Below are 14,305 nucleotides of genomic sequence, written 5' to 3'. Positions count from 1 at the left end.
TGTATTGGGTGCTTATCCGCATATTAGAGCCTTTTGCTAAAACGGTTTCAAATAAAAATGTAATTATTCATTTTTGTATGGTTTGGGAAATATTTCCCAAACCAGGGGAATACCGATAATACGATTGCTGGCAAAGGTTACCGATAGTCAAGGGTCGAACTTCATATTGAGTGGATCTCACTAAAATAATTTTTAAAATATTAAAATATTATTATATTTAATAAATTTAGATTTATTGTTTTAACAATTATTATAATTATTATATAATAATTAAAATTTAAATTAATAATTATTATACTTATTATTTTGATAATTACATGTTATATATGAAAAATCTAGTGTATCTATTAGTTTATTAAATTGCGAAATTGGTGATGATATTATTCATTGCAACTATAAGTGTTAAAGAGCATTTTCTGTAATAAAGAATGTAAAGACTCAATTGCGTAATCAAGTAAAAGTTGAGTTATTAAATGATAATTTGATTACATATATTGAAAGATATTTTTTATAGCGTTAATTATGAAGTGATCAAGCAATGCTTTTAGAAAATAAAAACTCTTCAAAGATAATTGTAATTTGAGCTGTAGCGGGAATTTATTATTTTATGAAATTATTTTTTACATTTTCTTTTCTTAGTAGATAATTTATTATTATATATAATATATTTTTTAAATTAAATAAAATATATTTTTTTAACCCTACTGATTCAATTTGCTGGCTCCACCCTGCTAATAGTATGTATAGTGGTATTATGCTTTAAAAAGGAACAAAGGTGAGAATCACAAAGCTGCTTGCATACATGCCGATATTATAGCAGCTAATATCCTAGTTTTTTTCAACTTTCAACAAGTGCAGTTTTAGACCAATCCCAGTATCTTCATTAAGAGTAATAAACACTCACCCCCTTTTTCTTAAGCCTTTGCTTAATTTATAGCGCTTGCTAACTGTCACAAATTATAATTTATTATTATCTTTTAAATCTTTAAAATTGCTAAGCAATAAGAAATTACTAGTGACAAGTCAGAAAAATTTTAGACCTATCGCACATGTAGCGCTGCTAATCATATCCCTTGGGAGCTCTTTGGTTTATGGTTAGCAAGATTGTTCTTTGATCTAATATAAACAATAGTGATGATAACATCAGAAATTAGTTGTCTAATATAATCATGTCTTAAAGCAATATGTCTAGACCTGCGATTATAAATCTTGCTAAATGCTCTAAATATAATAGCTTCACTATCATAGTGCAAAGAGATTGACGACATCAATTGTGGTCACAACTTTATACCTAGTGATAAATTATTTAGTCATTCTCGCTTATTTACTTACTATCATAAAGCATTAAACCCGATTCCATTATGAAATCAACAATACATGTCTGTCTCTTATAAGCCCATGCGATAGCTCATCCACTAAAGTGAATGTCCAATTGGATGTAGACTTATTATCATTAACACTGGTATCCAACTAGCATCACTATAACCCTCAAGCATTGAAGGAAATTTATTGTAAAACAAGACAAAAGACTTTGTCCTTTTAAGATAACTGAGAACTTTTCCAACAGCTCTCTAATGAGCAGTGATAGGATTATGAGTATATCTTGAATGTTTACAAAAAGCAAAGGCAATATCTGGCCTAGCACAATGAATAGCATACATCAAACCAACAATTGCACTAGCATAGCCTGATTGACTTACAGATCTTCCTGAATTTTCAACTAATTTGTTAAAAACATTAAAAGGAGTATTAGTTTCTTTAATACTCAAATAATTATACTTGGAAAGAATCTTATCAATAAAATGAAATTGACTCAAAGCAAAATTTCCACTTTGTTTTTAATTTTGATACCTAAGATAGTATCCACTTCTCCCATATCTTTCTATAATCATTCCAAGTCAGTAATTTTGCATTCACAGCAGTCACTTGAAGTTGTTCAGACACTTTTATTGTCATATCTTTGAGTCTAAATGCTGAAACAGGCAATTCATCTACTTGATTCATAACAGGTTTATTTTCTGACATTTGAAACTAAAAAAAAAAAAAAAAATCATACTTAGAAATCTATCTATACCTTGTTTGTTAGAAGTATACTTACACTCTAGGGCCTGTCCAATTTCTTGTGAAGTTTTGATAGGCCGAAATAAATCATATAGTCTGTCAAAAAGAGAATTCAGAATAAATCCTATGCAGCAAACTTCATCTTCTTCACATATCCTACGAGATGTTGTGATTGTTGCAGCCTTATTATTAGATGGTTTAGGAATTTTGAGAAAATTATCACTCAGCAAATATGCAATACCTAATTTAATAGGCAAAAATAATAATTTTTCTTTCCAGCGAGTGAAATTTATTAGATCAAAATGCTTTAGTTTGAAGACATCAGGATTGACAATCTTGTTGAAAACAAAATAAAAAACACTAGTACCAGAAGCCTCCATTGTTGAATAATTCCCTTAAAATTGTTAGAAAAATAATAACAATAATAATAATAGCTTCGATTGTGTAGTCGCTCTCTTTAAGAGAATTATGCCTCCCACCATGTTGCTATCAGGTATTTTGAGCAAATTCCTCTAGGATAATAAAGTCAAAACAAAATTTTAAACTACGATTCTAGAATTCTCCCAAGAATGAATTAAAAAATAACAATGTTGATTGTAAGTAGAAACGAAGAGAAAAGATAGAAGAGAAAGAGTTCATAGATTTTTGTTGAAACTATATTTATAAAACGTTTGCACCTCTTCGAACAAATATAACTGTTCACTTTGCATCTATTAGAATAATTAGATCTGTTTACTGTATATCTCTTAAAATAATTATATATGCTCACTTATATCTTTTAGAATAGAAATAACTATTGATAATAAATAGTTCGTTTTGATTTCTTTTAATGTACAGACATAACTTTTTTAATATGGGACAACTTTCATGTCACTAACTATTTCTATCATGCAAGAGATCACATGCCAAATTACATTGTTCTTTGATATTTTTTAAATTTAATCAATTTTTAATTAATTTGACATATCAATTATCCATTCTTAATACTACATTTAGCTTTGGATGCTGTGTTGGTGGATGTCTTACAGCTAAACGGAGTGATTTTGCTACTTGTGAATTCTCAATTATCAAGACTGCAATTCTCGCGCATTTCCTTTTGCTGCATGTAAACTAGTTCTTCACAAATAATAATAATAAGAAAGATTAAAAAAAAAAAAATTCACCAATTAAAAAGAAATTCCTATTTCTATATTGCTCCACATCAAACACCCAAGATTATATTTTAAAATTTATTAAATTTCAATAAAATTTTAAATAAAACTAAAAAATTAAAATTATGCTGATCAACCTTAAAAATTAATAAAAATTAATATATAAGTTACTTGAGAGTAACTCAAAAATTAAAGATGTTCAAAATAATCTAGAAAATCTGAGAAAAAATATTAAAAAATAAAATTTGAGCTTTCAAACCTAGTTTCTCTCTCTATAAGCAAAATTATTTGTTTTCCTTTCCTGAATTAAAAAAACACATTTAAGCCAAAATAATATAACTTGTAAAGAACATTATAATTTTCTGCATAAATAATTTAATTTTCATTTAGTTTCGTTTTTAACCTTCACAACAACCGGTGAACCTTATTGATCTTTGGACTTTGATTATATTTATATATAATGCAAGCCATTATGAGTAGGTTGATAAAAAAATAAAATTCAAATTATGCAAACCCAAAAAAATAAAAATAAAATAAAAAAATTATGCAAACTATTATTACTTGACTTAGTATATTATGAATTCAAAACACAAATATGTGAAACAATGTTATTAAACCCGGCTTGGAAATTGGTTTGGAAATTGACTCAATGAAGGTATCGGATGAATGGGTCAGTGATTTAATCAGTGAATCATTAAAAATTAATTAAATATATAAATTAATTAAATATAACACTTATTAATATAAATAAATATAATTAATTAAATTTTAATTATTCAAAATAAAATTTTAACATTTATTAAGTTATATTTAATAAATTTTAATAGTGTTTTTAAATTGTACATAAAAGTATTCAAGTAATATAATGCATCAAAATTTCTATAAATGTATAGTTTTTTTTTAATATTTATGAAATATGAAGTATATAATAAAAAATAAATATATTAAAATAAAAGCACATAACTACCAAGTTATTTCAATTAATTTTAATTTTAAAACTTTTTTATGAGATTTTAAATTCAATTTTTATACTAAAATTAAAAAAAAAAGAGAGAGAAGTTTTATTAAATAATTGAATCACTCAAATCAATCGGGTCATATCAGCTTATCGATTCAATAGTCGAGTCATAATTAGAAAATTACTCATTTATTTATATCAAATACTATCATAATCATAATTAGAAAATTGCTCATTCAAAGCACATGGTTTTAATAATTTTAGTACATAAATAATTAATATATATATATTAAAATTTTTATCTAACGGTTTTTTTCTAATGATTTTATAATATTTTAAAAATAAAAGAAAATATTATTAACAAAACTAATTAAAAATAAAGAAATAAAATAAAAGTACATATTAGAAATATAAAATAAATATATGATGGCAAATATTTTGCTAAGCCGTTAACCAGCCCGAGTATTCATGCTCAGATATTATTATTATTATTATTATTAAGTCTGTAAGAAAATAGAATGATTTCACGTCAATTTCTCTAATAGATTTTCAACGGTAATTATAATATTTTCTCCACTTAAAATATAAAATTATTTCATATCAATTTCTTTAATAGATTTTCAACAGTAATTAGAATAATCGTAAAGCCACTCAATTTGCAATAAACTAATGCAAATTGTTTAATAAGGTAGAGATTATGACAAAAAGGCCACTCAATTTGCAATTGATTAGTGTTTATCATACGCGCGCGTACTGACAGCTTCATTAAGAGTAATATATTATCAACCGTACTGAATTAATATATATATATATATATATATATATATATATATATATATATATATATATATATATATGTTAGGGATGATAATTGTTTTTACTCTGATTCGATTTACTTGATATTCAATTTTTTTTTTTTAATCTCATCTCGCTTTTGAAATTATGTGAGATGGAAACAAAGAGAAGATGTCTTCATCTTGAATCTACAAAATCTACTTCACATAATAATATATTATTATTTTTTACTAAAACTTAATTTATTTTAATACACTTAAATACTAAATATTTCAGATAGGGAGTATTTGATGGTTCTAAGAAATTTGTTGCCTGCTAATAGTATGCTTCTTGTTAGCTGACCTGATTTAGTCTCTTCTTGTTCCTCCTCTAATATATTTTCCTTAATTGATGTCAAGATGTTGTAAGGAAAAAATGGCATGAAAGAAATGTATAATCTAGATTTTATTTGTTTATCTTTTGATTTATCAAGTTACCACAGCTTATTCGTTTTTTTTAAATTTTCCTTTTAGATTTTTTTTTATTTATTTAATTGGCTGAATGTGTATTTCAATTTCAGCAAATGAATCACAATAGTTTTTTGAAGTTACTGTTTTTAATCTGTATTTGCCTATTTGGTATTTTCTACTTAATTGCTCAGTTCATTGAACTCATACTATGAGAAGCAATCTGTCAAATAGATGTTAAACAAATTTCCAGTCATGTAAAGTGGTAATGGTCAGAAACCCCAACAGGCTCCGCTATGCTCTGAAAATATTTTGCGGGATGAGAGAGAAATATTTATATATTTTTTCAACGTCAAAATGAATGCCCTTTGCAAGTCCTCCAATGCGTTTGTATGAGGTTAAACATTTGTGAATTGTATTGCATCTGTTGTCTTTTATATTCAAGAACTTGAATTGCCAGGAGTTGCCACATTTCTTGTTTTTTTGCTTTTGACATGATCATTCTATTAGATGTTCCATCAAACTTTTTTCATATCCTGTAATGTATAATGTCTAGCAGTATGGAGTTTAAGGTGATGAATATGCTGATGCTTCAACGTTGTCCATCGCATATCATGGCCAATATTGGAGGCTTGCTTGTTTCTAGAGGCCTCAAGGCCTCAAGATTATGAATGATTCATCGAGTTACCCTCATGCAGGGCTTAGACTTTGAGGCAACATCCACACTTGATTTCCCACAGAAACTCGTGACTAGCTGCTCTGGCCGCTGGTATGATGTTTTTTATCATTTTATTTAGAATTTTAATAGGTAGTGTGTGTGTGTGTATATATATATATATATATATATATATATATATATATATATATATATATATATATATATATATATATATATATATATATATAAAAGGTGTAATAAGAGTTGAATTATAAAAATTTGAAAATATTAAAAAAATAAAAATAGTTTAAATTGAACTCAATTCACTTAATGTAAAAATGAAATTTGTTTTATTTTGAAATTTAATTTGTTTGTTTTGATTTAAATACTATCAAAACTGATTTTATCAATTTGGTTTGATTCAAACGGATCATATATAGTTTAGACAAGAAATTAATCTACCTTTATAATTTTTGGTTTTATAATTAATTTTTTATAAAAAAGGTTAAAGCTAACATAATAATTTAAATAAATAAAAAATTATTATTTCCTTTTTTTCTTTACTTTATTCCCTCTGCTTTCCAAACAAGAGAGAGAAAAAAGTAATCTCATTTCCTATGATTCTCTCCACCCTCCATTTCTGTCCTCTCCCTTTCTTTCTTGGAATAAATTATTAATTTATATCTAAGTCCTTAAAATTTAATAAAACCCGCATATTAACTGTTATTTAAAGTTTGAGTAAAGATTGAATTCGTGAATTTCAATTTTATTAAACAAATTGATCCTTTATTTCCAATTTATCGTCTTAAAAAACTATTTTATAATGGCAAAATTGCCCTTGTATGAAAGAAATCTTCTTTTACCTCTAAATATTTCACTATTAATAATTAGAATAATTTATAACTAAGTTTATAAGATTTGGTAAAATTCATATATTAATCCTTGTTTAAAATTAGGTAATAATTGAGTCCTTAAATTTCAATTCCGTTAAATAAATTATTTCTTCGGATAAAATGATAATTAATTTGCCGTTAATGTATTGACTCTGAAAAGAAAAGAATTATTGGCCCTCTTTTTATTATTAAGTCAGAAAGTAATTAAAAATGAAAGTTTAAAACAATAACCTTTATAATAATTTAATAAAAAAATATTTTTATTTCATTTTTAAACTAGCATTATTAAGGCCACTTTCTTTCCTCAAAAGCCATAGACTCCAAAATGAAGCAAGGAATAAAACGATTCATGCATCGTTATCAAAAAGCCATAGAATCCATTATTATGCAAACTGCAAAGACTTAAAGGGATCAATACCATTATTCTTCGTCTTTTTGCCTCTCATTTTTCACTTCACTTTATTTTCTCTCTTCACATTTCAATCAAGAGAGAGAAAAGTAATTTCATTTCCATCATTCTCTCCACTCTCAATTTCTCTCCTCTCCCTTTCTTTCTTATCATTTTTTCAAACAAAGAGTTCATTTTTCATCCCTTAGATTTCTTGTAATAACTTAGCTTCCGTTCATTTTTTTACGCTTCTGTCCAATTCTTCATAAGCTATGGGTCACGCCTTTTCAATTCAATGCGGTGATGCCTTGACCGGTCGTTGCTGGGATTGCGTTGCTGGACAGGCTCTTTATGTATGTCAGCTTGAAGACAATCTTCAAGAACTTGAGACTGCAAGAGATAAATTAAGAGAGCTGAGCAATGATGTGATGCGGTGGGTCAACAGTGAGGAAACTCCACAAACAGTGCAGCTGGATCGAATTGGAGGATGGCTTTCAAGGGTAGACGCTACCATTACTGAATTTGATTCTCTCCTCAACAGAGCTACGCGAGAAAGACAGAAATTGTGTCTCGCAGGCTGTTGCTCCAAGAACTGTAAGTCCACCTACATGTTTGGGAAAAGCGTTTCCAGAAGCCTCAAACATGTGGTTGGTTTGATGAGCGAAGGAGATTTTAAGGAAGTGGTTGAGAGGACACTTCCAGAACCAGTGGTAGTAGGAAATGTTAATCCAACATTGGGCACTGAAACTACCTTAGACGAGGCATGGAGCTACATCACGGGAGATGAGGTGAGAATTGTTGGCATATACGGTATGGGGGGAGTCGGTAAAACTACTCTTCTTACTAAAATCAACAACAGATTTGCCACTATATCTAATAATTTTGATGTTGTGATTTGGGCTGTGGTTTCTAAAGATTTGAAACCTGAGAAGATTCAAGAGCAGATTTGGAAAAGAATTGGCTTTTTGGATAAGAAATGGAAAAAGAAAAGCCTCCGTGAGAAAGCGGAAGACATATTTCATGTACTGAGTAGAAAGAAATTTGTATTATTATTAGATGACATATGGCGGCGAGTTGACCTTGAAGAGATTGGGGTTCCTCTACCTACTAGACAAAACAGATGCAAGATAGTATTCACAACACGCTCTTGCAGAGTAGGCGGGCAAATGGAAGCTGAAAAGATGATAAAAGTAGAACCTTTGGCTTGGGAAGAAGCTTGGGCGTTGTTTCAGAAGAAGGTTGGGGATATTGATTTTGATATTGTTCCTCTGGCTCAAGATGTTGCTAAAGAGTGTAGTGGGTTGCCAATCGCACTCATTACCATTAGCGAGCAATGGCGATAAAATTACAAAGGAAGAATGGGAGCATGCTCTTGAGGTACTTAGAAGCCCTGCCTCAAGCTTACCAGGCATGGAGGATGAGGTAATTCAAGACATGGAGGTTGAGGTATTTGTAAGATTGAAGTTTAGTTATGACGGTTTGCTTAGTGATAAAGTTAAATTTTGTTTCTTATATTGTTCCTTATTTCCGGAAGACTTTGAAATTGAGAAGGATGAGTTGGTACATTATTGGATTTATGAGAATTTTTGTGCTCGCAATGAGGCATATTCTATAATTGGCACTCTTGTTGGGGCATGTTTATTGGAAGAGAAAGGCCGACATGTGAAAATGCATGATGTGATTCGTGATATGGCTCTGTTGATAGCATGTAAATATGAAAAAGAAAAACATAAGTTTTTTGTGGAAGCGGGTGCCCAATTAACTCGAGTACCAGAGGTTGGAAAATGGGAAGTATCAAAGCGGATGTCCTTGATGGCAAACTCCTTCGAGAGAATCCATGAAGTTCCTAGATGTCCTGATCTTTTGACTTTATTTCTCAGCGATAATCGTAATTTGAGTGAGATCAGTGATGGTTTCTTTCAGTTTATGGGTACACTAACCGTTTTAGACCTATCAAGTACTAATATCAAAAAATTGCTGGTAGGAATATCAAAATTGAACTCATTGCAATATCTTAATCTGTCATGGACGTTGATAAGTCAATTGCCAATTGAGTTGAAAATGTTGGTAAATCTGAAATATCTGAACTTGGTGGGTAATTTCGAGCTAAATATGATTCCAAGGGGAGTCATATCCAGTTTATCATCATTGCAAGTTTTGAAAATGTACAACGTTGGTTTTATTTGGGTCGAAAAATTGGAAGATAATATATTGAGGGAAGAGAACATGCTAATAGAGGAGCTACAATGTTTGGAACACTTGAATGAATTGAGCAGTACAATAAGAAGTGTCTCAGATCTCCAGAGTTATGTCAACGCCCACACATTAGTCAACTGTACTCGAGCTCTATGGCTTAATTTGTTTCCAAGTCCACAATCTCTCAACATTTGGTGGTTGGCAAATATGAAGAATCTAGAAGATATGGTTATAATCGGTGGAAGTAATTCAGAAGAGTTGGGAGTCAATGTTGTAATGGAAGAGATAGAAGCACATGATGCAGGTGGAGGTCTAGGCAACTCAATGATCTCAAGGAAGACATACTTTAATAGCCTTCATACATTGACTTTAGGGGGAAGCCTCAGATTGAGGGATCTGACATGGGTTATTCTAGCTCCAAATTTGACGTGTTTGAATGTGCAAGTGAACGAGCATATAGAAGAGATAATAAGTGTTGAAAAGTTAGATGATGGGATGAAAATTTTAACCCATTTTTTAAACTCCAAGTGCTCAGGTTGCTTTTTTTACCACAACTGAAAAGCATATATCCCAATGCCTTGTCCTTTCCCTCTCTAGAAAAAATCGAAGTAAAAAGATGCACCAAAGGTCGTCAAGAAAGAAATGGTTGGATTTTTAGACAAAGCAACAAGGATCTTCTCATATGATGGAAAGAAAATGAAGTATAGATTCATTGAAGCACCTATTGGAAACAGAGGCAATAAATTCCAATTTCAGCCGCCATGAAACATGAAAAGAGTCCAGCTAAGGACTATAAATTAGCCCTCTTGGGAGGCATCCCAAGTTCTTTTATTTTCCTTTTTGTTGATTTACTTTTATTTACATTGCTTTTGTTTTTATCTCAAATCTCCAAATTCAATTTTTGACATTGTTGAATCTTGTCCCTTGTAGATGTATTTCAATGGAGGAAGGCTGGTGAACTGCTGGGGAGTGACCCTTAACTGATATTTTATCCCTCAACTCTCCCAAAACTGATTAATTTTTGCTGCATAACCTGTGCAGGTTTGCTCTTGGTTTATGCAAAAAAATGAAATTTGCAGCAAAGGAGGGGGTCTGCAGCAGATGACTTATGTTCTTGGTGAGGTTGGGTGTATAACTTTTAAGTATTTGTGCTTATAATGTTAATATGGTGGTAAGTGGGTCATTTTTGCAGTTTTGAGCCTATTTGAGTTGTGGGATTTAAGGTGGACATATTGCATTTTCTTGGCAAAACTTGGGGAGTCCATTCTCATTTGTGGATGGATGCAACTTTATGCTGATTTTATTGAGTTTTAATGTGCTAAATGTTGATTTGCAGAATTTGAGTTGAAATGGCATGATTCATAAATGCCTTTTATGCAGGATTCACTTTTACAAGCTTGTGTGATGCAATTTTGATGGACTTTGTATATATTGATGTGTTTTTGGTGACAATTTCTCATAGTTTATGCTTCATATAATTATATTTCTTCATTTTAGGGTATTTTTCACACATGCAAATCATTTTCATTTGTTCTCTCAATTTTGTTGAATTGTGCATAAGTAACTGCATAACTTATGCAATCCTGCATAACCACAATTATTGCCATTTTCATCTCTATTGCAAAATGCATAAGGAGGTGCATAACTTATGTAACTCTGCATAGCCATATTTTGTCAAATTTCATATCTGCCAAGACTTGCATAAGAAGAGCGCATGACTTATGCACTTCTGCATGACTTCAAATCCTGCATTTTCTCTCTCTGCCGAAATCTGCATAAGGAGAGTGCATAGCTTATGCACTTCCGCATGACCACACTCTCTAAAAATCAAAACCTGCCGAGAGGTGCATAAGCAAGGTGCATGACTTATGCACTTCTGCATAACCACACTCCCCAAAAGCCAAAACCTGCCGAGAGGTGCATAAGCAAGGTGCATGACTTATGCACTTCTGCATAACCACACTCCCCAAAAGCCAAAACCTGCCGAGACCTGCATAAGGAGAGTGCATAACTTATGCACTTCCGCATGACCTATTTCTCTGAAATCCAAAACAGGCCAAAACTTGCATAAGTTAGCGCATAAGCTATGCACTCTTGCATAATCAGTTTTTCACACTTTTTTATCACCCACCGAAACATGCATAAGAGAGTGCATAAGTTATGCACACTCACTTTTCACTTATGCAGTTTTACACAAACCCTGTTCAAATCAAAATTTCTTTTCGGCAACCATTTTTCCCACCTCCTCTTCCCGTCTTTTCTGTTCACGACTGTCCCTCCACTTCCATTTCTCCCAGCATTACCTCTCTTCTTCTTCTCCACTCCTATTTTTGCCGCATTTGCCTTAATTTCTCTCTGCCTTTTTCATTTTCTCCCTCATCTCCTCCATCCTCACCATCGGCAACCAATGGAGTCGCCTCCTCATTCCCCTCAAACCTCCCCTCTCCAAGTTTCGCCCTTGGCAATGCGGCCTCCCAACCCTGATTCCCCTCCACAAGAAACTCCTCCTCCACCTCCATCACCTCCTCCAGCACCATCACTTCGACAGCAACCAGCAGCAACCAGCCCCTTAGCAGCATCTTTGGACAAGGGCAAAACAATAGAATTAGATTAGTTTATGCTTTACTTTTGTTCAAACTTGTAGGAGTTTTTCTTTGTAGATATGTTGAAACAATTTTAGTTTGTTTTGAATTCTGTTTTTCTTGAAGTTTTATTGGATAGCTATTACATTAGTTTTTCATTAATTTTCATTGCCTTTACTGCCTTTTTGTGCATACTTATCCATACTATTTTGCTACATTTTTTGTACATTTTTTTTTTTTTGAGTAGAACATCTCATCCCATTCCATTTACATATATTGTAAATATTTTACATATATATCCATACATACATATACATAACACATTTACACACACATTATACATCACTTAGAAATTGTACACATTGCACACAAATAGATTTCCTCCATTTAGTTAATGCATTGCTCATTTTTAGGAATCATGCATCATGCATTAAAATCTTTTGCCAAATCCCTTGAGTATTGAAAATGTGCCTATGAGAGTGATTTGACTTACCTTTAGTTGGGTTTGTGGATTGAAAGTTTCCTAAGAGGTGCAAGGTTTTGAAGTGTCTATCCCTTGCCTATATCTTCTTAGCCAAAAAGCCACCCAACTAGTCATTTGGAGATGGAAGTGTTTAGAGGGAGTTATTGGATATAAGGTAGTCAAATGATGTCTCACCAATCCTAGAACAAATTTTCTAAACCTTTCGAGGCGAAATACCAGCTTGTACTTGAAAAGAGAGATGATTAGGCATTCTTTGATTTAAACCTTCTCATTTTAAACCTTTGGCCCTTTTCCTAATTAAAATTTACCCTTGCAAACCCCTTTGAGCCTTTTTATTCCTAATTTTTCTTGAAATCCTAATTGCTACCTAGCCAATGAACCAAACACTCCAACCCTTTTCATGAGGATAATTGAATATTAGGTACATAAAAAAAAAGAGAGAGAAAAAGAAAAGAAAAGAGAAAAAAAAATATATACAATAAAAGGGAGAAGAAATGCTTGTCATCTTGTAAAAGTGCTAGAATATGTGTTTTTCATTATTGTCATTCAAATTGAAAGAAATCCACCCAAAGTATTAAAAGGAATGAGTTTGGAGGTGGCATTTTTAGGGACAATCATCAAAAGAAAATGCAAGATACAAGTTTAAAGTATCAAAATGTCCCTCCATTTTTATGTGTTTTGTAAATTATGCTAGCACTTGACAATCCTCATTGTATATTTCTCTCTCCCATATAAATATTAAAAAAAAAAGAAAAAAATATAATAAAATAAGAAATGTACCTTATGTTGTCAAGATTGAAAATATTCTCATGCTTTGAATCCTTTTTACCCATCTTTCTTCTTAGCCTCATTTTGAACCCCATGGCCCCATTACATCCCTAAAAAGACCTTTGATCTCTTGATAGTACTTGCTACATTAGTGGAGATAGGAGTAGGAAATTTGCCTATGGGATTGGAAAATTATCCATTCATTCATTTAATTCCATCATTCTATATAGAGACACTTTGGTTATTGATTGTCTTAAAATTCCTTTTGAGCATGACTTTCTCTTTTGATTGGTTGGTTTGGGGATTTTGAATGATAATTGACTTGATGGCTAAGCGGTGAAAGCTTGGACAAGCATTAAATTCTTTGCATTTTGAAGGATGGGTATATGGATTGCCGGTATGGCTAAAGGTGTGTTAAGTTACTCTAATAGGTAATTTTCATAACTCTTTGGATAAGGCACCCCTAAAAATTTTGCATCACATTTTAAAGTTTGCTTGAGGACAAGCAAAAGTTTGAGTTTGGGGGTATTTGATGCATACATTTTGCATAATCATTTAGGTTTGATTTCATAGCCATTTTATTTGATTATTAGTCATTTTTAGCTAATTTCATTAGTTAATTAGTTAGTTTTTCATAATTGTCAATTTTGGATTAATTTGTAATTTGTACTTTGTTTTGTAGGAAAAATGGTGTTTTGGAAGGACTAAAAAAGAAAATTTTCCATTGAGGAGTGATCTCTACAGCCAAAGATGTCAAAAACAAGTTTCAAAGTTGAAATATGCATTGGCCAAATTGCGCATAACTTGCCGCATAAGCCGTGCAGATCTGCATAAGGAGAAAAATCACTGTTCCAATACCTACCGAATTGTGCATAAGGAGAGTGCATGGCTTATGCGGATTCGCGCCCCCTTATGCAATCTCACG

At 31.2% G+C, this 14,305-nt stretch overlaps 1 protein-coding gene across 1 annotated transcript in view; it reads left to right on the top strand.

Annotated features, from left to right (window-relative positions):
* Positions 1–12,310, top strand: part of LOC131180221 (probable disease resistance protein At5g63020) — an 81,741-nt gene extending 69,431 nt beyond the window's left edge. Inside the window, exon 2 of the mRNA XM_058147854.1 lies at positions 8,728–12,310. Within this exon, the coding sequence (XP_058003837.1) occupies positions 8,728–10,104 (1,377 nt within the window). The 3' untranslated portion in view covers positions 10,105–12,310. The remainder of the gene's footprint in view (positions 1–8,727) is intronic.
* The last annotated feature ends 1,995 nt before the right edge of the window (positions 12,311–14,305 follow it).

This window comes from Hevea brasiliensis, chromosome 1 (assembly GCF_030052815.1).
Source record: "Hevea brasiliensis isolate MT/VB/25A 57/8 chromosome 1, ASM3005281v1, whole genome shotgun sequence".
Classification (NCBI taxonomy): domain Eukaryota; kingdom Viridiplantae; phylum Streptophyta; class Magnoliopsida; order Malpighiales; family Euphorbiaceae; genus Hevea; species Hevea brasiliensis.
Note: the sequence above shows the minus strand (reverse complement) of the source record. Positions and strands in the feature narration are given on the sequence as shown.